The sequence below is a fragment of the Vanellus vanellus genome (assembly GCF_965231255.1).
Source record: "Vanellus vanellus genome assembly, chromosome: Z".
NCBI classification, from domain to species: domain Eukaryota; kingdom Metazoa; phylum Chordata; class Aves; order Charadriiformes; family Charadriidae; genus Vanellus; species Vanellus vanellus.
Genome location: NC_138908.1, coordinates 8,211,320 through 8,236,388, shown reverse-complemented (window position 1 = coordinate 8,236,388; position 25,069 = coordinate 8,211,320). Strand labels below are relative to the sequence as shown.

Below are 25,069 nucleotides of genomic sequence, written 5' to 3'. Positions count from 1 at the left end.
CATGTTCTGGGAATGATTTTAAAGTATGTAAGTCTGTCAGGCCAGGTTAATGTGGTGTTGTATTCAGAGTATTTCTTAGCCCTAGGAAGTTATCCTTCTATTAGCTTTTAACGCCTGGTTGGAGGAGAGAAACAATAAATTCAGCTGCCACATGATATGTACTACATTGTTTCTTTAATACTCTGTCTGGCTGAACATACATTTCTAAAGCCTCAGCTTTTGTCAAGAAATCTCCTCTGTTAAGGAATGAGCTTGAAGAGATCAGAGATTTTCTCTTGTCTTGCCCCCAGTTTGGCTTTTTCTGTTTTGTTTTTCTTCTGCGTTTTGTTTTGGGGTTGGTTTTGTTTGGTTTTCTTTAATAGGATAACAGCTATGCAGACCTCCTTTCTGCACTGCCACCCCAGGCCACAAGTGTCTTGCTGGAAAGTGAGATTTTTTTTTTTGTTGATAAATTTGGTATATTGTTAATATTTTAAAAACACGGCATGGGAAGATGTCAGTTTCCAAGTTATTTTCATCACTGCCTTGGTGTGTTGTTTTCTACATGCTGCTATTAGCATAGCACCCCTGCTGTGAGGGATGCTTTACAGGCTGACTCTGTAAAGAGTTCTGTGCAACAGGAGCACCAACAGTTCTGCTGCTTGCTAAATTTTTTGGAATATTGGTCCTTTATACTGCAGTCTCTTTTTTGTTTGTAGACTGCATCCTTGAAGTGTGAATTTATATAGGTTTAAGAGATTAACGTTCGTCTAGGATTTGTATCTTGTGTTCTAAGTAGGGTTTCCATGGAAATTGAAAGGTTGCTACTATGGTTATTCCTTTGGATATATTTAGTATTTATGTATTATAGCTTCTCTAAATTGACTTTAAATACTGCGTTATATTAAACATTTTTAAAGATGCAAAAGGAATTGTATTGCTTACAGGTACAGTGGAAATAGGGATGATTCATCTTCATTACTGGGTGTATAGACACAATACAGTGCTAAGGCTAGTCCAGACATTTCAGAGTAGTTTTAATAATTTCATGCTAAAGAGGGGGAAAGGGAGAAAATCTTCCACTGCATAATGCCCCTAAGTCCAGATGATATGCTGTTATGAGTCTGTAAATTGAAAACTTGGGGCGGGGGGGGGAAGAGTACCCTGCTTGTGTTAGTCACTCATAAGGAAGTCTCTGAGCGCTCCTATGGACTCTCCCAAATCTCACCATTTCTTGTGTGTAAAAACAACCTTGCTATTTCCATTGCTATGCTCTATTTCTAATCTTGGGAAGGTTTAGGTGCTGGGGGTTGTGAAATAAGTAAAAAGTTTGCTTTGTTGTTAGGTGGCTCCAGCTTCATAACATCAGACTAAAAAAAACATTAAATCATTTTTCATGTTTCTGTATTTTTATTTAAAGCTATTTTTAAAATAGAAAGATTATGAAAGTGTTTGCATAAATTTCTCACTTGAAATTCCATACTTGTATTATTTTTTTCATGAGTCAATGTATGTGTAAACCATTTTTGTATAAAAAAGTACTTTTCAGACTGTATGCTATGCCCATTATTTAAGGGATATCTATGTAATATGGATGGAGTACACAATATTTTGATGTTGTTTTGCTGGTTGATGTTTTCTTCTTCCTTTTTTTTTTTTCCTTTCTCCAATAAGGGATAATGTTTTCATGCAACCTTTGTTTAAAGAATTTAACTTAATCAGTGCCATTTTATTTAAGAATTTCAGAAGAGTTTTGGAAAGGTCAGTGCCAATCTATATTGACGTTTAATAGGATTTGAGTATTTAATTCTCTGATGTTTGAGAATTCCCATCCAAGTTTCTCCTTGCAGTGAATGGGTTCAATTTTTGCTTTAAATTAACCTTCAATTTGGGTTAGTTCTTCTAATATAGTTACTCAGACATTGAAATTAATATAAAATTTCTCTGTGTGTTTGTGTAGAAAGACAAAGCAAGTGTGGACACGCACATATGGAGGAACTAATGAAAGAAATTTGGTTGACCTAATAATGCGTTCAGAAGAGATGATGTTTAGCTGCTGAAGAAAGCTGACCTTTAAAGTGGTCCCACTTACAATCAATTATTGATATAATTTCATACAGCTAGAAAACTTCAACCTACTTCCTGTAGGTCACCACTAGCTCTTCATGAGGGTCAATTTTCAAAACAGAGAGAGAGAATGTTATAGCAATTTGAAGGTAAAATATGTTCAAATAAACAAGCTAATTAATAGTTCAAATTACCAAATGCCTTGTATTCAAGATTTTAAGAATCAATTTATTGAAATCACAAGCTACCATTAGAAAGAATACTGTGAAGGAGACCAACTCCTACCAACACTAGGTGATGGTAAAGGGACAAAGAAGAATTTCCTTCCTAGACCACTTATCTGTCTGGCTTTTTTTTCTTGTGTTGAAATACAAGCTATTTCACTTATTTCAGTGATCAGACATAAGTATACACAGTCACACTATGGTGACATACACCTTCCAGTGAGGTTTTATACCATCAGCCAAATTGAGCATGCTATTAAAGGTGCAGCTTCAGTTGTCTGAAGTAATACGATGCACTGTGCTTCAATTGCATTTGAAAACTGCTGGTTATGTGCCGCGTGCTTAAAGGTTAAAGGAATAAATAGAAGCATCAGTAAGATGCATGTAGATTATCCTCTCATGCACTTCATCTCTCTCAAGAGAGTTATCTTGCTGTTTGCAGATTCTCAGCATGTCTTTAATCCTTATGATGGCAAAGAAATAGAGTTTGAATTGTCTTAAGAAGTTATTTTAAGAAAACAGGGGTGGAGGAGGTTGGCAATACAGGTAAACAGGTGGTAGTGGTAGCTTGCCTAGGTAAGCAGCAGTTTAATTATTTCACTTTATGTAGGATATGCAGTTGCCTGCACTTTAAGACAATTGTCTTGGTATAGTCTCTGCACATCACATGATCTGTATGTAGGTGTACAGAACTTTGTCCTACATTTTATCCTTGTAACAGATGACTTAAAAGTATTTTTAACATGGAGGGCACTCCTCATTGCTGAATCTATAATTAGGATATACTCAGTTCAAATTCCAGTGTATATCTGAAAATGTGAAAACAGATGGTGGTGGTTCACCTTGGCTAAGGAGGGATGTTTTTGTTCTTCTCGCTTATCTATATGTGGGGTCTTTCAAGTAGGCATGGCCACAAGTGGAATCCTGAATTGATCTGTTCCAAGGTTCAAGTTACATAGTTGTTTTGGTATTTTCTTCTCTGTCTGTCTTTCCTGTAGAATGACTTTGAACATGTGTAATAGTTGCTCATTCAACTAAAATTAGAGTGCATCTTCAGGTAGCTGATCCTTAGATGTCTGTTTGACATTACAAAGTTGGAGAGGCGTATAAATTAGGCCCTCTGACTTTAAGCTGTTGCCATCATGTGCCGTATGGCATCATCTGATGCTTCCGATTGGTTCAGCAGAAGCTGTGTCCTGCTGAGGTGCTTGCATGTGGTCTACTTGCATTCCCAGATGTGGAAACCAAGAGAGAGCATCAGGTTCAGGCTGTGCTTCTTGAAGGTATCTTTGAAGGCAATCTCCAGACCCCAGTGCAGAGACCTACCTCATTGCCCTTCATACACGGGAAACTGCTCTCAGCTTTTGTGATCTTTGGGTCTATAAGGAGAGGGAGGAGGCAGAGGAAAGGAAAGGATGTTTTCTACATTGGTTGAGAACTGCCAGCCTCATCCAACACTGAAATAATGAGGCAGTTTCAACCCCCTCACCACTGGCCTTAGTTGGGTCATTTTATTTCAAGTCCAGCAGCCAAGATTCAGTTCCAGCTGTGTGCCTTGCCAAGGAGTGGCAATTCTGAGTTGATCAATAGATTCAGAAAAGGGAAGGAATTTTGGTCACTACAAGGCACAACAGTACTACTGAGAGACTTGCCTGCTGAAGATCACCTCCTGCTATTGACAGTTGTGTTTCAGGACTTACCCATGTGAGCATCAGCTATGTCCTCGCAGCTGTTGCATGTGGTGACACAGTTCAGGGAGCTCTACTCACACCCTCACTTGCTCAGTCTTCCTAGAGTCTAGCAAAACATCTCTGAACAGGCTGTATCTACCCTTGAAAAGACATCCCAAGTGCATGCATTACTCAGTTTGCCATAGGAGTGTCAGTGAGCAAGGTACCACCAATCAGTCCCAGACCAGCACATCACTCCAGCCTGGCTTTTTTATCCCAGTTGAGCCTGCGTTCTTGTGACAAAGTGGCACTCTGTCTTAGAGGCACCCTAGTAGTGCCCACCAGATAATCCTTCATTCTCTTCTAAGTAGCAGAATAGGTGCAAGGAAATCAAGCACCTTCTCTTTTCTCAGTTCTTTGGACAAAATGACCATGCGTGTTTTCAATCCTTTGCACAAGTCATCCAGTCAACTTACATTATGCATTCCAGTTTAAAGAAGAAATAGCATTATTTATGCATATGCCTGGCTTAACATATGATGTTAGATCTAAAAAAGCAGTATTTGAATGCCTGCTTGACTAATGTGACTGGCACTCTTCATTTCCATCACTCTGTCAGCAGAAAGACCTGTGTCAGTCATGTGCAATTGGATCCACGAAGGTGGAAGAGGAAAGGCCGTTTACACATCCCAAAGTGACATTTCTTGTATGAGGTACTACAGCCATCATGGATTTTTTCATGCATATAATTAACATGGCCTTGGTAGTTGGCACCTAAAAGAGAATTTACTGGCCAGAAAATAAGGGAAAGTCTGTGGCTGCATCTCTGTAGGCTCACGGGAAAATGCAGAATCCATGGAGCGCTTGGCTGGTTCACATAACCCCTGCAAGGACTGCAAGTATCTGCTTCTGCAGAGTGTGTGCAAGAGGTCTTTTCCCATTGGTGTGCGCTACTATTCTTGGGTTTTTTGTTTTCCTTGTGCCAGAAAGATCTCATGTATTGTCAGTGGCATGATCATCAGCTGAAGAGCACAAACATGAGATGCAGAGAACTCGGGAGAGTGTAGATAATGTTTTTTCTGTCAGGTCCTCTTACTGTGCACGACAGAGCGTGGCTGTTCCTCTGCCAAGGTGAAAAAACAAACTGGGGTCAGCTTCTGACTGGCATATTGCTCTCCCATGTAGGAGAAGTACAAGTTTATTCCACCAACAAAGGTATTGCAAGGTAGAACTGTAACTCAGTGTACCAAATTCTTATATTTGATAAAATGGACCTTTAGGAACAACTAAAGTTGTTTTAGGGTCCCTAAAGCTTCCCTTGTTTTGGCATGGTCTAGAAGATATGAGATGATAATCTGGAAAGAAATGCTGTTAAAGCCTAGAGGATGGTTTAGGGCTGAAGGATTTCTTCAAAGCAAACTGAAAAAAAAAAAACAAGAAAACTCAGCTCTTACTAATCCATGTTTCTTTAAAGGCTCTGCATCAAACTTGCCATAATGCTTTCTTCTGTATGTTTTATTCAATATGTGTAATCTCTAAATGGTGGAATTGACTGTCAAAAGGGTCGTGTCTTACAATAGATATATTTTGGATGTTTCGTCCCTAAATACTTTAACAGCTATTTAATTCTGACAACCTCATATTACTGTTTTGTCAAGAGTATGTTGAGCTGAAAGAAACTAGTAGACAAACCTCACTATTTTCTCTCTAGACAAACATTACTTTTTTTAACTGGATAAAATGTACATATTTATGGCATCATTACAAATTTTAGTATGATTAAAAATCATGATGGAAAGCAAATATTGTGTTAACACCTGCAAACATTTGGGCAATAGATTTTGGATGTTTGTATTTATTTTTTTCTTTGCTTCATTGGAATATCACCATCATAAAAATTTCAAAGGTATTTAAGATTACACAATTTACTTTAACAGATTAAAATGTTCCAAGGCTTGTTAAGAGTACATTTTATAAAAAATCTTGAGAAAATCAGATAGCACAGGACGGAGTGGTATGTGAAGCAGGAAAAAGAGAATGTTTCTATTGGAATGGAAAATGATTGGAAGATGTTTTCCAGGTGCTTTTCACAATAAATTGAAATCTGAGCTAAATCACATAAGCATAAAAACAAAATAGTGCTCATAAATATTAATGGAAATGAATGCTCCATTGATCTAATTGCAGATGACCAAAAAAACCCCAAAACTTCCCAGCTTTTTGTAACTAGGCAACTTGTTGCACTAACTTCATTCCAGTTTTACCAGTTGAGTAGTAGAAGGGAGCTGCACAGGAGCAGGACAGAGGGGGGAAAAGTTTTATTTTTAAAATAGTGAGTAAGTAACAAGGTCCATTATTTCAGAGCTTCGCTGCAGAAATGGTGCTATTTGCACAGCAATAGGCAAACCAAGGTTGAAAGAGAGAGCGGTTTATGACCATAATGCAGCTTGTTATATTCTTTGCTACTTATGCATTGCTTGGTTCGCGGATGAACTGTATTTACAAAGAGACTGCCCAAGAACTCACTTGCTTGAAAATGGTTTAGAAGCGTTCTTCATTAGAAGACTCTTCCTATGCAGTGATTCTACTAAACAAAATAGGCAATGGACATCCTCTGTCCAAAGTTACTCTGTGTACTGAACCTTGATTGCTGAGGGGGCAGTGTGCTTATGACATTTTAAAGTGATTACTAGTGTGCAGGAAAGATTTGGGGAGCTTATATGTATTAAACGGGCCTGTCTTTCATAAAGGAAAGGACCCTTTCTTTTATGAGTGCAGTATGACGGTATTGCTTTTCACCCCTTAAGGTGGATTACATAGATATTTTTTTTTTGTAATACATCTTAAACAAAATATACTGTATTTGGAATTATACACAAGAGATTGCATAATAATTTCTTTTTTCTCTTTTCTGGACTGGCACAAGTTTTGTGCATACACATACTTAGCAATAACAAGTTGTCCTTTATGACAAACTTTGGTATTTTACCAGAATTGCATATGGCCTCTCATTTTTATATCGCATGTGAACTTTATTGTTCTTAACTCAAAACACCAGTTACCAAACTAAAAAATTCCTCGCTTCCATTTATTGCTTGATTAAGCTTTATTGATTTCTTTGAGGCTTACAGGGTAGGATTATGAAGATTAGTCTTCCTGTCTGTCCTAGAAATATCAGTTAAATCACAAAACCTGGCATGAAGATTCAACTAGTCAGCTTCTTCAAACCTTTATAATAAAAATCTAGTATATGAAATTGTAGACTTGAGGTGACAGCAGGGTTTGGCAGAGCAGCCTGCAGGTGTCCGCTGTAATACAGAAATCACCAGGAGACGGAGTGCTGGATAGAAACTGTGCAGGAGTTTATCTCAGCAGAGCAACTTGCCTGTATGTTACCCATTTTTGGCCAAAACTGTGGTTGATGCCTTGCTGGATTTTGTTTTGTTTTCGTTTTTACACCTGAAAATAAATGGTTAGTTTAAGTCATTCATATTTTCCGTTGGATAAAAACTAGATTCTCTCAATTTGCCTCTGCAGTTAGACTCTGAACAATTAACATCAGAAAATTTAAAGGCAAAGGTACCTTTTCACATCTTTATTTTATATATATATATGTAGTAATGCTTACTGGTTTTGCCGTACACACTAGTTTACATATCATGCAGGAAGTAAGGAAACATTCACACAAAGCAATCAAAAATGACTGGCAAGTCCACACAAGAATTTTATATACTAATATGCTAAACAAGTATTGTTTGTATTGCTCTTGAAAGCAACCACAGTCAGACAAACAGAACTTGTTAGTTGTCAAGAACCCAAAAGTACTTTTCAGAAATGTTGCTTCTTTGTGGCAGAGGAATTTATTTTGTTTTGTTCTTGCTTAATTATATTTGTGTTTATTGCCAGAATAATGAAAATTACTTAAGCCTTTTTTTTTTTTTTTATGCTTACAGTCATGTAATTACACCTCTGGGGTACATTATTCCCAGCTTTCAGGGGAAAAAAAGGTGATGTATTAAATTCATTGCACCTATTTTCTATCATGTGAAGGTGTTCTTTTTGAAAAAGAAGAGAATAACTAAAAGTTGTAGTTAGTGTTGTTAAACTGAAAACTATTTTGTTCTGTTTTTCTAGAAAAGTTATGGCTTGGGCATATCATAGTACGTTTGAACTGTAACTATTTCTGACAGCATTCTGTAGCTTTGTAGAAATAAATTAAGCTGTGCTATGCATATATTTGTAGCTAATTTAGCTTCATGTCTGTTCATTTCATAGTGACATGCATCTGCAGTGTTAGGTTTATATCTCATATACGTGTAATAATATATTTAACGAAACAGTCTTTGGTTTACGTACATGGCATTTGATAAAATCTGTCAATCCAAACAACTGTTTTGTTTGCAGGGGTTTAAATCGGGCTTGAAAATTCATTTAAGTCAATAAAAGACTGTTAATTATATATACAGTGAGATTTATAAAGCAATTTTGACTGTATATTGCAGTATTCCTGAAAGGGATTGAAAGGCTTTCCACATAACGGTATGTGTTAGGGGGTAGGGAGAAAGAAAATTTGCCTGTGAAGCTGACCAGCTCTTTTACATTAAAGTTGCACTCTTACACTGAATGGTGGTATTTACCTTTCTAATAGTCTTCCATGCTATCATCCAACCTAGTCACAATTTGAATTGGACTTTCTGTAGCGTCCACAGGTTTAAAGGGGAAAAGTTCACTTGCGCTGAATGCTTCAGCTATTGTCCCTAGTCTGTTGCTATAGTTCCTGCTTTTTAATCCCCCCTTGGCCTCAATCCTTCAGCTACATATGCACATTAACTTAATTACCTTGAGTTCCCTTGCTGGAATCCGAGAGTAGTAAGAGTAAACCTGTGTGTATTTTAGGGTAGGTTATTTCTTTATCTTAATTTTTTCAGCTTCTTCAGGCTAATATTGATGGCTTGCAAATAAACACCCTAATTTGAATATCTATGCTGATAATTTATCCTTCAGCAAAACGATTGTACTCTTAATCTGTTCTTTCTCTTGACTGTCAATAACATTTACACAGTGTTAATGGTTAATTGCAGAGAAATTAGGGTAAAAGCGTGTGTTTGGAGCTCCAGTTGCTTAATGGAGCCTTCATAAACTTCTTCATCTAGTATTGGCCTTCTGGTGTGCACTGCCTGCGCTGGCAAATCTCTCCATCAGAAGTAGAAGCTGCAATAGAAAACTCAGTTTGGTACCCCTGTACAGGAACAAATCTTGCATTTTCACTGAAGGCAAGAAGAAGAAATGCTTAGTTCTGTGTTTGAATAAATGTAAACACTGATGGACCTGTGGAAAACAATCCATTGAAACATTAGCTATGAAATGTTAGCACCTCCCTTATGAGGAAAGGCTGAGAGAGCTGGGACTCTTTAGCCTGGAGAAGAGAAGGCTGAGGGGAGACCTTATTATGGCGTACAAGTATCTAAAGGGTGGGTTGAAGGAGGATGGAGCCAGGCTCTTTTCAGTGGTTCCCAGTGACAGGACGAGGGGCAATGGGCACAAGTTAGAACACAGGAAGTTCCGTTCAAATACACGGAAACACTTCTTTACGGTTCAGGTGACAGAGCACTGGCACAGGCTGCCCAGGGAGGTTGTGGAGTCCCCTTCTCTGGAGATTTTCAAGACCCGCCTGGATGCAGTCCTGAGTAATGTGCTCCGGGCAATCCTGCTTTAGCAGGGGAGTTGGACTAGATGATCTCTAGAGGTCCCTTCCAACTCTGATAATTCTGTGATTCTGTGAAATCCTATGCATGTTTGAATGTGGAATTTAAGCTGTTGCTGTTGTGTCCTTGTTCTTGTACCAAACACGCTGCTCCCCCGAGGGCTCAGCCCTCGCGCCCTGACAGCCAGCTGTCGTAGGGTTGTGAGTAACATGGGATGGAGAAACTGGAACTTAGAGTTGAGCAAGTCCAGTTTTAAAATACAATGGAAAATTTTAGAATGAACCAGAAATCTACTGGATTATTTTAACAAAAAGTGTTGTATTTGCTCTAGGTGACAAGTATTTTTAAGGAGTTCTTGTATTATTGAGGGTATAATGACTGCATTTCAGGAAAGGAGTTTCTCAGGTGTTTTTCACTAATGTAACATAAGCTTTTGGAAGAACAACTGAATTTCTGTTTTCTTATAAAGCAGTATGAATGAGAGGATATTGCTAACTTCTTGTCACTCTGTGACTGCATTGACTAGACCCATATTTCCTCTTCTGACCTCAGTCCTACCTGTTCTGTCATTTGAGGTGAAGCTTTTAAAATACTGAATGTTCACTGCAACCCATGGACGATTTTCTTTCGCTGGCTTTCAGCAAAAGAAATAATGTAGTTCACATCTTGGGATCTAATCCTGTGAGATACATTTTTTTTTTTTTTTTTCTTTAATATACTAGGGTGCTTGTATGTGCAGCATGCCTCTGTTGGCCAGGTCTATAAGGTCATGAGGATTTAAGCGATTGCTACTTCTGGCTAGTTCAATTACCTAGTGATATGGAAAAGAAAAAAAAACAGGTAAAAAATGCTATGAAACCAAGTATTAAAATTGCTTTGGACTTGCTTTTCCTTCCAGGATAATGTAAGCTCTGTATCCCTAGTGGTCTTAGGTTTTACTAGTTTCATTAATTTCTCAGTGACTGAGATTATATTGTATGTCTACAATCATTTATAAATTATAAATGTATTTTACATCAAATGTGTAATGCATTCCGTCAGGCTTTTCAACAACTGTTCTTCTCAATTGGGTAACACACCATCAGTATTTCTTCCTTTAAAATTTGCAAATAAGCAGTTGTAGAAATGGTTGAGCATGTGTGTGCGTGTTGACTGTAAATAGGTTAGCATCACGAGCATCTTCTGATTTCCTATCCTTGACATCCATGTAATTTTGTACACATTTGCTTCTTGGAAGTTGCCCGTGAATAGTGCAAAAATAATAGCTATCCTGATGACAGTGCTTTCTGTCATACTTAGGATAAGAGTTACTTTTTAAAATTCTATAATTGCAGTTTCTGTAAATTATTTTTCTTATTGTCAGTTTTTGGTTTGAATTAGTAAGAGCTTGATGGAAATGAAGTAAATGATTTACCAGTACTCTGTGGGGGAGTGTGAAGCATTAGTTTCTTGCCAGTGAACTGTTATAAATTTGCAGATGCTATCTTCTAAAGAATCGCTTGATAAATTTTCGTTGTACATGGAAAGTAGCCAGAAGTTACAATATCTAAGTTGGGCTATGCTTATACTAACCACTGTGAAATTCTTATTAGCAGTCTGAGTGTTTCTAAAATACACAGAGATTCAAGTCACTTTTGTGGGCAAAATTGAACAATTGTTCTGGATAAAGGCATTGGGATTCTTGGGACCACAGTAGGAGAGGACATGCAATAGTCAGTCTGCCAGTCCTCCATTTAGGATGCCTTTTTTCATTTTCTTGGCAGACTGATTTGCAAACTACTTTTAATTTTTAACCTGTGAAGTCTCAATAAGTGTTGTTTGCTGGGTGTCTAATAGAAAGTCAATAGCCCAGGTCAATGGGGGAAGATTTACGTAGGTGTTGAAATGAAACTGTATGTGTGTTCTTCCATTCATGTCAGGATCAGTATCAAGTTTTTCTGTTCTCACAAACATCCTCTTCAGTTAACACTCGCACTTTTGTGACCGTTTGTTTTCTGCAGAGATCACGTGAAAATTAAGCTGGGAAGAGTGTTTTCTGCAAAAAATAAAAGGGTACAAAGCAGTTGTTATGAGATGTTTAAAAAAAATATTAATTATACAGTGTTGATCAAAAACATGTTGTAGAGAACGGTCCCATGCAAGAAAAGGGATAAACTGTAAGGCAAGACCCCCATCTAATCCTTTCTTTCTGTAAACTAGTTATTTTAATTTAAATAACTCCTGTTCAAATACAGAGATCTTTGGAATGACATTTTGAAGGGGTTTTTGTGAAGGAGAGTGAGTGGAATTGTAAAGTCACATGAATCTATTTTATTTGTGTATTTCCCAATATTCTCTTTGAATCACGGAAGGAAGGTCTTTGTTGTTGGTGTTGAGAGCACAGTATGCTACACCTTGCATTTAAGATATTCTCAGAGAAAAGAGTAATTTTCTTTTAATGTTAATTGTTCTTGATGAATAAATAATTTGACTGTAAGTACATCCTGAGATGAAGTCTGGCTTCAATTCTGATCCCTGGGAAGACAAACCATAGCTGGAAACCTGAATGCCTTCTCTTGAGAACTGCAAAGGCAGTGTGTAGAGATTCTATACTAATTAGGCTTATTCTTCTGTAACAAGCACTAGGTTTCATTTCTCCAGTAGGTATTTTGGATTAACTTTTAAAGTCAAGGGCACGTTTCTAAACTCAAGGTGAATAATCTTAAATTTCATTTAAGTTTTTTTTTCAGCATTAAGTAGGAATTAATAAATAGCATCAGGGTGTTGACAAATGTATGAAAATAAGACTGGTTTTCCAGTCTTCTTTTCTAGAATTTGTTCGGTGCTATGTAGTTGCTTTTTGTTACCGCTGGGAGCTCTTGGCCTCCAAGAATAATAAAATACCTGAGGTCTACACAGTGCTCTGAATTTTGTAACCAAACCAACTAGTAATATGTTGGATAACTTCTTTTGAAAGACATCATGGCAGAAGCCTTAACTAGAAGCTTCTGGATTTCAGATTCATTTTTCTGCTTGGGAAATTAATTTTTTTCACTGCCTTCTGTCTTAGGAAGGCAATTTTTTAACCTGCATGTTGTCAGTTTCACCCCTGAACTGCTTGCATAGGGCAGCTGCAGTTCTCTGGGGGCCTCTCTCCTCTGCTTCAAAATAACGCCTTGGGTTATTCTATTGTTTTATGCCACTGTTAGTCATCAAGTCTGCAAGCCTGTCCCCTTTTCCAGGACGCTTTGGTTTTTGGAGAGCAATAATAACAGGATGCTGACAGAAGGAGCTCCAAGGAGACCTCAGTGGCCCTAATTTAAATTTCCTCCTTCCATACAAATTTTTCATGGATGGCTGTGAAAGCTCTCGGACACGTTTAGCTGTTCAAAATCTTGAAAGCACTGGACTTCAAGGTAACTTTCAGGGCCACAAGTTTAGCAGTATTAGTTCATGCCTGTTGAAACCAAGTTTAAATGGATACGGACTACATTAAAAATTCTTGAGATGCAAGGAAAAAAGTTATGCTATTTAATTCTAGTGGTTTCTGAGTGGCATCATAGCTTGTAGCAATAAAAAAATTCCCGATATTTGTAGAACCTCAGAGGACAAAATATCATAGGATACCATCCCAGAATGATGAGCACCTTAATTGGAAAAGTTCAGTACCACGTGCCTGTATTGAATGAGGAAACCAGGTTAAAAAAACAGCCGTTTGAATGCTGCTACTGCAGAATAAGGAAATCTCTATCTTTTTCGCTAAGGAGTCTCATACAGGTTAAGCATGTAGTGCTAGCTGGTTTACATAAAGCTAGCTACTGCTGCATATCATCTAACTTATTCTCCAAAATATAATTTATGAAAACATTGCCTCCCTGTTGTTTCTTCTGAGGTTATAGACGGGAATCTTTACCACTTGAAACCCAGCACTGAAAAGAGATAATGCCTCCTCTTTTTTTTTTTTTTTTTTCTTTACATAATAAATGTGTTGAACATTATAAGATGAAGAGCTTTTAATTTTATGAAATTTGGTTGGCTGTCAAAGAGACATTATAACAACTGGTTTCCAGCCAAATTGCATTTGCTGAGGAGTGATGGATCTCTTGCCAGCACTAAAGAGGCACTCTTCACATTGGATGTCTGCACGCTCCTCGTGGGCAGAATGCAGTAATCTTTCCGAATGTAGACATTAGAAATTCCATAGCAGAAATGGAAATTTTCGTATTAACTGTGTCACTACTTCCAGTGGCAGGTATTTTAACAAATAGAGGAATAGAGCTGGTCAAGTTGGGTGACATTGTTCTTGCTCTAATGCTTTGCTTTTGTGACTGCCTTATTCTGTTGTAACCTTTTTACTGGGCACTCCTGTTCTTGTTTTTGTTTTTTAATTAACAGAGGGATGAAAAGAAAATGTGGGTACTGCATAACATGTCTGTATCACTCAGGGACAACTCATACCTCTTTACATATTTCACTATATTGTCATCCACTGCAGTGACGAATGCAACATTAAAATGTAATCAAATAGTTATTTTTCTGTACATATAAAAGGTAGAAAAATATCTGATCCCATTGTAGGCAGCTTTCAGAGAAAGTGAGTCTTGGAGACTTTATTGTGACCATGAGTAAAAACAAACAAAGAAACAAACAAAAAAGGTGGTTTAAGTGCTGGGAGCATTAAGACTAAGATAAGTATCTGTAACATTTCTTTTATGATTTTTACCCTAGCGATTCCTAGGGATAGCATCCCAGGTATTACTTATAGAGTAGTTGCTAACTATATCATCTGGATTCTACTGAATATTATGGGAAAAAGTTTAATGTTTTGATCTATAAAAACATGTAGGAGGCTAGCTACATTAAAATGTAAATTCAAAGTAACTGAATCCCATAGTTTATTGGGATTTATTACGGCTGTTTTAAACTTGAAGAAAAATAATTGTTTAATCAATAGATGTTTTGACTCAAACTTTATTGTATCAGGAATAATACAGCATACAGTTAGGGAGCAATGCCTTGCTGCATATTAACTGTTAGTTTTATAAATGGAATCATCCACATTAAAATAGTTATTCTTACTTGTTTCTGGGATAATATTGCTTATCACATAAGTTTAAAAAACAAGTATGATTATTCTAGTGTTAAGGGCAGAGGAAGAAAGAACAATTTTATCCACTTGCAAAGGATGATATTTAAGAGTTTTTATGTAATTTAAAAATACATGTGGGTTTTTTTTTTTAATCTGTAGATAAGCCCAAGTTGGATTTGAATGTTTTAACATGCTGAAAGGAAAGGCTTCTTTTGCAGCTGTTGTTAACAACAAGAGAAAGATAATACTCATTTCTGTTTGTATCTTGAGCATTTAGTGAGGAAGTTCTGAAAATTATTTTTGTGAATGCAAATAAGATACAAAGTGACTAAATGATTTTGAGAGCTCTACGGAAATGATGCAATCCAAGAGAAAAATAGAACTGAGAACTCTCAGTATAATCATCATAGGTGCAGAACAGACAGCCTGTTAGATGCTCTCTCTGTAACGAAAAGCCAAATAAAAATGGTAAAATAATACTACTAATAATTCTGGGGTCGGAAACTGGGGTTAAAGTTGCCCATTATGGAGCCAGAGATTGTCTGGACATAAAAAGTATTTGTTGTTCTGGTGAACTTTTTTGTAGTTAATGGTGTTAAAAATAGATCTAATTTATATTGTTCTCTGTAGATCTGTGCAATATTGCAATAAAGGGAGATTGTTTGATTTTACAGTGGTACCTGATGGCTGAACCAAACTGGGAAAGGGTCTAGGGGATTTTAGAGGCACTGTGAGAAATTCAGTAATACATTCATAGTTCTGAACCCAGCATTTAAAAGTATTACAACAGTAAATGGCGTAATAAATGTTAATTTCACAATGCCTCAATATCTTGAATTATATATTTAATTCAGTGAAATTAATGTAAAGTTTAATTAGCTTATGTGCAAAATCACCTTTCTTCCAGCGTATGTGGGAGTATACCTACTGTGTGTGTATGTAAGCACATACTCACTGAAATAAAAAGTGTTTGCTCATTGTATCATAATGCCCATCTCCAACCAAAATTAGTTCATTTATAATTGAAGATTTGCATATTGTGAAGTTAAGCCTGCTACCATACAAAATTGCTGGGGCAGGAACCAGAGAATATATAGGAATCATAATTGTACTGTGTCCAGCGTGCTAGGTTTTGGTATTGGCATTGACAATTGACAAAAAAATATTGACTCTTGACAATCATAAGATCCTTATAAAATGATGACTATCTTGTTAGTGCTTCTGTAGGCAACAGAAGCAACTATATTAGAGCAAGGTGCAGCAAAAGACAGAGCAAAAGAAGCTATATTGGCATTCTCTTTAAAGGTTTTGATTGACTTTAAATACTGTTGTGGCCAGCTGTTATATTTGAAAATGTAATATGCTAAGCCTATCAGTCAGTTTTCCTTAAATCGGTGTGGCTTCTATGTAACTATATTATTGGCTGATGAGAGTGAACAAATCTTTTTTACAGCCCTACTCCGTGGCTTGCTAATGATAACCTATCTCAGAAGTGATGTTGCAATGTGATTAATGTAATTGAAAAGCATATATGGAAAAAGAAAATGTTCATTCTTCCAGGTAAAAAGAATATTAATTGAATAGGTAAGGAAACCCGCAGAAGAAGAGAAAACCAGGGTGGATTACCAACAGATTTCTGAGAAAGATTGTGTAGCTGTGTAATTAGGCGAAATCATGTTATTTTGTTACTGCCTGAAGGAACTAACTGCTATATCTGTTTGGATGCACAAAAACCTGGTCATGTGAGTGTCCGCTCTACATCTACATGGAAGTTCTAATATCTGATACTTTCAGGTGGTGTTACATTTAAAAAACATACAAATTAGATGGCTGAACTAAACCAGAAAAGTAAAATTCATTTTCACAGCTGTCTTTGCTGGAATCCTTCCAGTGAGCTGACTGGTCTGAATTCCCAGGGTCTTTTTTTGCTGGAAGAGCAGGCTGCCTTGTACTGTCAACGTGGAAGAATTGCATGCTAAGAAATACGCCCTTGTCTTCCTCCTCTTTTTTGCCCTCAATTCCTGTAGTTGACCTTGGATGCTGAGATTTCAGTCTGTGGATTTACCTTGGGACTAGATTTCTGATGGCCCAGAAAAATTCTCTGCTGTCCCTACAGCCTAACCTCCTGCAGATGCCCGTAGGTCCAGTATACTCTGTTCTCTTGGAGAACGCACGCAGGCCCTTATTTAATGGTACATGAGGAGTTCTCTCTGGACCTTGCAGTCTTTTAGAGTACCGTCACATCTGCACCATGTGCTGCTGTTGCTTTTTTTCCTAAGCAGAAGCTTGTTCTGTGTTTTTCTGCTGTGCTTGGAGCAGCAACAAGAGATTTATAACAAAATGGTTTTGTTATCATGATTATTTTTTTTTCAGCGTTATCTGGCATTTACTTGAACTTAATAAATTGATCTGTTTCGTATCCCAATGCAGAATGGGTGCAGCAGACAATATTTACAAAGGCCGAAGTACCTTTATGGAAGAACTGACAGATACTGCTGAGATAATAAGAAAAGCAACTTCAAGATCACTAGTAATTTTGGATGAATTGGGAAGAGGAACTAGCACACATGATGGAATCGCTATTGCTTATGCTACACTTGAACATTTTATTAGAGATGTAAGTGTTGAATCTGACACATGCTTGTGAATGCTTCTTCAGCTTGGACTATGTTAGGCTGACTTTGACGTGATGTGTATTTCCTTGTCGAAATGTGCCACATTAAACTCAGAGCAAAAGGGTATAGATAAAGGATACCAGTGCTATGCTGCTGTGTTTAAAAAAAAAAAAAAAAATTAAAGCCAAACCTCTTGTATGTCTCTTTCATTGTTGTAGGTGGAGTCGCTGACACTGTTTGTCACTCACTATCCCTCAGTTTGTGAGCTCGAGAAGGTGTATCCAGAAAAAGTTGGTAATTACCACATGGCTTTCTTGGTGAATGAGGAGGAAAGTGCTGAACAAAAAGGTACAGTATAAATCTGTCAGAGATTCTGGCACTGTAGGTATAGGCAGAAATTGTAAAATTGACCCTGACCATTCTGTGATTGTTATGGTAATTTAGACATCAACATGAAAGTGATATGTCTAAACTCACTAGAATATCAGCCTACACACACATTTAGGAGGGCTTGAAAATTGAACAACCGTTTCTCTTTGACAGTTAATATAAGGATGACTGAGCTAGGTCAGTTAAAAGAACCACCCAGCCTGGTACCCAGCTTCTCACACTAGCTGAATACAAAGGATTAGGGAGGAGGGATTAGGGATCAAACATATGGCAACTCCTTGTCTAAAAGATCTCACCGTCTGCAAACATTTGCTATTTAGGGGACTTCAAGAGCTAGATGTATTTTCTGGTTTTTTAGTATCTTCAATAGATTTCTTCTCAACAAAGCTGTCTAGCTTCCTGGTGTATCCATGTGTACTTTTAGCATCTTTATGCTACTGTGTCAAGCAGCTCCAAAATATAACACTGCATTGTGTGAAGAACCACCTCCTCTTATTTGTTTTGGAACTCTTTTGAAACAACATGTAGCTTCACTTGATGGTCGCAGTTCTTAAATTAGAAGAGGCAGTGGAATAATCTCTGTTCATCCTCTCTGTGCCATGCCTAATTTTGTAGATTGCTTATCATAATCCCATTCAGTTCTGTCCTTACCAGGCAGAAGAGTTCCAGCATTTCTTCTTGTCACCATTGCTCTGAATTAGTATTTTCAGTAAAGTTCGTCAGCTTACTGCTTAGCTGTTTTTCTTGTTTGATACTGAGCAGCTCTGTCTAACTGCTGTGATGATCACCCTTTATGGTGAGAACTGACTGTTACTGTTTGTTTCCTATCTTTTAAGCAATTATTTGATTTGAAAGATTTAAATCTTCCTTTTAGATTATGTCTGCTTAGTTTTCAGAATAGCATTTGATACAGGACTCTTCTCAAAAGCCTTTTGAAAATCCACGTAGAGTTTATCCACTGAATCTCTCTTATTCACACGGCTTCCAAACTTACAACAGATTTGTGAAGTAGGAATTCCCTCCATACAAACCGATTGGATAGGTTTTTTTCGTGATGTATCAGGTGCTTGACAATTTTGCTGTTATTCTGGTTTTCCTACTTTGCCTAGTAATAGCCTGTTCCCCAAGTCATTCCTAGAATTTTTTTAAGAATTGATGTAGTATTTGCCATTAACCTTCTCCTTATGTGTTCTTAATTTTGTATTATCTGCTTACCTTGGAAACTAATTGGGACAGCACACTTTAGTATTTGCCACCAAATAATGGGTCTATATATATAAAACTTCTAAAATTATTTTTGGAGAGTTAGTTTAAAAATTTAGGGTTTGGCTGGAGGAAGACTTCAGCTTTTGTGTTCTGTTTAATATCAGAAGCAGGGATCTCTGAAATACATGTATAACTTTGATCATGGGTAGTTCAAAGTAATGTTTAGGTGAATGCTACCTAGCCACGCTGTTGTTCCCAGTTAGGAGTATCATCAGATTTATAATGATGGCTCTTCCATCTTTTGTCACGGAATAGAAAGAATTCCTGGTAGGCAGCAAACTTTCGTTGTGCTGTGGTTACGAACTTCTTGACTGCAGGATTACTGGCACTTCCATTATTCTGTCATTGCTTACCAGACGCGAGATAGAATATCGCAGTTACACCATAACTAATCAATTTGATGTACAAAGATTCTAAGTTTTACACACACACGCAAACAAGTCTGTTTAATAACACACCAGGTGAAAGTATAATAAAGAGTTTTTTCAGTCCCACAGTGGGTAGGTAAAATGTGTGGTCTCAAGGAAATGTTTTTCTTTCGTATATCTTCAATGGAATAAATAATACAGAAAGCATGAATGATAATGAGACCACAGTCTTTGCCATTTCCGTCTTTGGTCTACTACATTTTATTAACATAATAGAAGAAGTTTTGATTTTGTTTTTCATTTTTTTAGGGTCTGAAGATGAAGAGAATCCTGAATTTATCACTTTTCTTTATCAAATAACTAAAGGAGTCTCTGCAAGGAGTTATGGGCTAAATGTTGCCAAACTGGCAGATATTCCTGAAGAAGTCTTAAAGAAGGCAGCTTACAAATCAAAGGAATTGGAGACAATAGTGAATATGAAAAGGTCAGAAAAATTGTGATTTTATTTTTATTTTCCCCTAATGAAACTTCAGCTATGAATTGAAGAGTATTTCACACAATGTGCAATAAAAACAACAGTAAGAGCTACTTCAAATATCCTTCTAGCCTTCAGGGAAGAGACAGTGAAACAAAACTTAGAAAAAAAAATTTAGGAAATTGTGCTATCCATTTCAATCAAAGCTTTAGATTTTATAGTTAGCTATTATGTCAAAGGTTAATTGCTGCCCTCTGAAACAAGTTTGGAAAGAACTAAATGCATGTTGAGCTAATGTTAGGAATATTTTTTTTATTTTCTAATGGCAAATACTAGCAAATTTATTCTTTCACATGTATTTTCACTGTTTTCAGGAAGAAGAATTTGAAAGATAAGAATCCTCTAATACCTACTTCTGTTCTCACCAGTGATAGTGAAAATATTAATAGATTTAATTTAGAAAATATGTTATTCACTTTGGAACTTGACATTTTATTTGCATAGTATAACGTAGAAGGGAATGCAGATATTCTTCTTCTGGTTTAACTTAAAAATAAGTATTTGTAATGTATTTTGATTGCCCCCCAAACACAAAAAATTTTACTGAAAGTCTGGGGGTTTTGATATTTTTCTGATAACCAGTTTTCATTTGGGGGCATGTGTGCCTTATATATCAGACTAGTTATGAAAATTCCCATGTGTATCAAATAGCACCATCTTTATAAAACCTGTAACATTATGCACACAGTTTAGATAGAAATATGTGCTAGTATTCATATTCACTCTACTGAATTTTTTGTTGTTCTTATTTTCAGTGGCAGTCCTATGAGCAAAATTCGTATAGCCCTTTAGGAATATAGTAAATCAAGATCTTTGTTCCCTAATGGCCGTAACTAATTCTAACAGAATAATTTCATATGAGACAATTTTAAGTACTCATTATTTGTAGGTGCAAGCAGTTCTTTGGAAACTTAACAGTGCTTAGCACTTAATGCCAGTTTTTATCCTCTTTTAAGAAAGCAAAATAAAAACATTCTATTGAAGATACATCACACTTTATGGGAAAAATAGTGTGGTAGCTTATGTTAATTGGAAATAATAGTCCATAATTGTCAAAGGTAAACCAACAAATTACTAGCAATGTCTTAACTCTGTTGTATGTATTGTTCTAAAATCAAGAAAAAATTGTTGATCTGAAAAGAGACAGCGTGAGCTGGAAGGCCAGAGTTACTGTGTAATAAAATTAAGATGTGAAATTATATAGTATGTCCCTTTGGTGTGTTTTCCTTTGCTCTATGAAAGTCATGCTAGCATATTCCTTGGACAGGGCACAAATAGAGTTCTAGCATGTCTCTATTGCCAAAAAGAGAGTTAATTGCATACAAAACCGATGAGCAGTAAAAATAGTATGTGATGATCTTATTAGAAGACTGATTTACAGTGCCCATAGAGGGGTAGAGTGAGGGTTGACTGGGCAATCTTAATTATGGGGCTTAATTGTGTCCCATTTATTAGCTTTTGAATATGTAAACTACCATCTGTATTTTAGCTTACGGTATGTAATTTTCTTGTATTCTTCAACTGAAAAAGAAAAATACTTAATCTAAAGCTGTGATGAGTCCTTTATCCCGATTTATCACTAAGGCTGGAAGCCCCACAATGGCACACTTCACTGCAGACTGCTGCCACCTGAGCTACACTAGCGCACGTACCTGGGAGGAACAGGCTGGAGCAGACTCCCCAGGCCCATCTCCTGCAGGCTGCTGCTGGAGGGGGTGCTCCCCGACCTTTCCTCCATGGTGACAGGGCTGGTTTTTGCATGACCACAAAACAGGCCAGGTCAGGAGTCTGATCCAGCTGAAAAGCCATTCTTTCTCCAGTTGATACCATGCACGTTCAATTTCCTGATGTTACATGTGAACAGGCATTACTACCTGAAGAAAGAAAGGGTGGGAGTGAGAAGAGGTGGCCCTTGATTCTGGCAGCAGTTGGTAGAGTAAAGGTGTCCTGAGGCTGCAGCCCTGCCTGCCAGACCAGCCTGCCCCATCAGAAGTGTCACACTTTTGCCTCCCCGTTTCATAAGAGACAGTGCTATGTAGGGGGTCGGGGACAAGGGACGTCCATCACACAGCCTCTGCTAATTCATCAGGTTTGACCTGTGCTAGGTTATTCCTTCATTGCAAACCTGTTGCATGCACTTTGGAGGGACCTTCATGCACCTATATAAACCTGGAACTCAAGTCAGTGAAAAATAAAAAAAAAATGAAATGCATCTGATGATTTCACAGTGCGTAAATTATTGTATTACATAATTCTTAATTTTTCCAGTTCTCCTATGTAGGTCATTATAGAAATACTTTCTTTTGTATATTCGTGTTTCTTTGCACTTATTGCCATGATGTCTAAATGTCAAAGTATTCTTCTATACCTTCTCCCCAAAAGACACTTTTACAGTTTTAAAAATGTGTGTGGTATATCTGTGGTAGGAAATAAAAGATTATCATCATCTTGGGAATCAAATTTGGGCCTATTCATAGCAGTATACTTGTGCTGTCACAATACCCACAGGCCAGCTGCCTTGTCTTATTTTTTTTAAATCACTTTCATATTATTTAAGAAAATCCACTGGGTAATTCCATCCAGTCTTGACATCTTTGTCGTCAGGAATGTGTGTTAACCCATTTTAAATGTCTTGTTGTTATTTGTCACAGCTCTTATGAGTCCTTCTTAAATCAAAAAATGTTAAAAAGAAAATAGGAAGGATGTTTGTACTCATTTATTTTGAAAATGCGTTATCTCTTTGTGATTCTACCAGTGCAAATTTGGATGAACTGACTGCTGAAAATTAAGAGAGTGCAAACTACAACACTGTTTATTTCCTTTAACAGTTTACTTTTGCACAGTGTTTTATTTCATCTTGTCAATGCTTCTGGTACTGTAAGTTAGTTATAAAATTAAATTGTTGACTGTCCTAGAGCTGAAATACATATATTGGAAAATGTTAACTGATTGTTTATAAGTCACATAACATTTTGGCCTATGCAAACTGCTATTTCTGACTATTTATAAAATTTTGCAGATGTCTGTAGGGCTTTTAAGGTTTGATGTGCTTAATTTTAAAATCTCTCTGTATTTTGATTGATTTTTCTTTTTTTTTTTTTTTTTTTTTTTCCCCTCTCCAGAAAAAAGCTGAAGTCCTTTGCTGAAGTATGGAAGATAAATGATTCTCAGGAACTACAAAAATGGAAAAGTATGTGTGAACCTGAAGATGAAACAAAAGACAGTTTTTAATCTTCAAATCATGCTTAAAGAATAAAAGCATTGGAGACGCAAAATATAGGTCTGGAGGCTAATAAACTATATCAGGGTGTAGTTCTAGGTGCATTAAGTGGAGTTTTCTGCCTTTTGAGAGATAGAGATGCTGCATTGTGATATGATGCCCCATATCCACTTCCTGATTGTGTATCATTTTCTCACTCTGCATTCCTTCCCTGGAGTTGTTTCCATCCCTTTCCTTAATTGCAAAAAGTCTACTGCCATTGGATTTAGTTTATAATATGTTTTGAAAACATGAACAATTATGTCGGTAAATTATTAGGTAAATCTTTTATAAATAAAATAATGTCTTTTAACTTTATTGTACCTCAATTTCTAAAGAAATACTCCGCTGCATTGGGAAAATGTAACTGAGTCTTGACTACGCTATACTGCTGTGTGATCGGTAAGAATGAATATCATAAAGAGACCTTTTTTTTTTTCTAGTATTAACGCATTTAAAATTCACTGGGTTTGTAGAGCACCCCCTAAATTTTTTAGGTGCACAATGAATTTAAGCAAGTGTGTATGTGGCTGGATAGGGGAGTTTTGTTTCTACTGATGAGATTGATGATGGTGCAACTAGTGGTTTTTGGAGCAGAAGCACAAAACATGCATTGGCTGTGTTTTGTTTTCCCACTTCTTCATTCTCATGGATGCCTCCTTCTTTTTCAGCTTCAGCTTTTCTCCTGATCTTGGCCCTCTCTTGCACGGTCTGAAGATATACTTACTCTAAATAATGTTGGAGTGTCATAAGATGAGGTGAAGGAGGCAATTCAAACTATGCAACCGGCATCCCCAGTGCTCTGTTAAGTGCAGACTAAAACTGGGAAAACCATAAATGTTTTTAAATTTTTTTTAGTTGCAGTTATCAAGTCCAAATTTCAAATGGGAGTGTGATATCCAAATTGGTTTTCCTTTGTAAACATAAGCAGGTGAAATACCTTTCTATCAAAATGCACAGTGATGTTTGCATACTTAAAACCTTGGCAAATAGTTTGTTGTATTTAAAAAAATATTAAGTGGCGAGAAGTGAAATAAAATATCATCTTGATTTTGCTAGAAGGAAAAGAATAAAATGAGATTTTGTTATCTTTGAGACAGCTGAACCTTTCTGATTTTTTCAGTAAACGAAGGATTTTTTTGCCAAATAATGCATGTCAGATGAATATGAAATAATGTTAAGGTGATTGAATTAGCCTTTCCAATATAAAGAACTTTGTGCAGAAAAGGGTGTAATTTTTTTGGCTGCTAACTTTCACCAAAGACTTTTTTCCAGGTGCTTCAGATGACAAAGCATTATTTGAACAAATAGTTTGTCTGCTGTTTAAATAGCAGCGATCAATATGCCTTCTTCCAGAGTGCATAGTATATTTATCTAAACTGGAAGAGCTGAACAAGAAAACTAGTCTTTCAAGGTGTGATTACGCATGTGTGTTTATCTATGCCACACATTGTGAAGCACAGTGAATGTTAATTTTCCATTGTTAATGCACATAGATGCAGTGCATTAGTTGGATCTAAGGACCGCTGACCATAGACTTCAAAGAGAATAAATGAGCCATTACTAAATTCCTGTATGTGCTAAATGTGCTTTTAGTGAGACTGTCTTTGCCCTCAGGGGAGCATTCAGACTATGCTCTGACAAGGAAAAAACACCTGGATGCAGTCTGAAAAAAAATGAAGAAATACAATTAAGAATGGGGAAATGGACAGAGTATTACTGGCCTGCTCATACTATCAAATGCAAAGCAATTACAGCAGACGTTTCTCTTAATGTCTGTGATCATGTTGGAAAAAACTTTTGATTTTAGCCCTCCTCAGTTCAACAACAGAGGTTATCTTTCTCTCCTGATAAGGTTTCTTCTAGATATGCAAAGTAATTATTAAAGCTTCTGTTTTATTCACTGCTGATTATTATCATTCT

At 36.7% G+C, this 25,069-nt stretch overlaps 1 protein-coding gene across 1 annotated transcript in view; it reads left to right on the top strand.

Moving 5' to 3' along the window:
* MSH3 (mutS homolog 3) overlaps positions 1–24,216 on the top strand; it is a gene marked incomplete at its 5' end in the record, with an annotated part of 117,451 nt that extends 93,235 nt beyond the window's left edge. Inside the window, 4 exons of the mRNA XM_082497156.1 lie at positions 17,144–17,330; positions 17,547–17,676; positions 19,662–19,836; positions 23,010–24,216. Of these exons, the coding sequence (XP_082353282.1) occupies positions 17,144–17,330; positions 17,547–17,676; positions 19,662–19,836; positions 23,010–23,118 (601 nt within the window). The 3' untranslated portion in view covers positions 23,119–24,216. The remainder of the gene's footprint in view (positions 1–17,143; positions 17,331–17,546; positions 17,677–19,661; positions 19,837–23,009) is intronic.
* Positions 24,217–25,069: the final 853 nt, after the last annotated feature.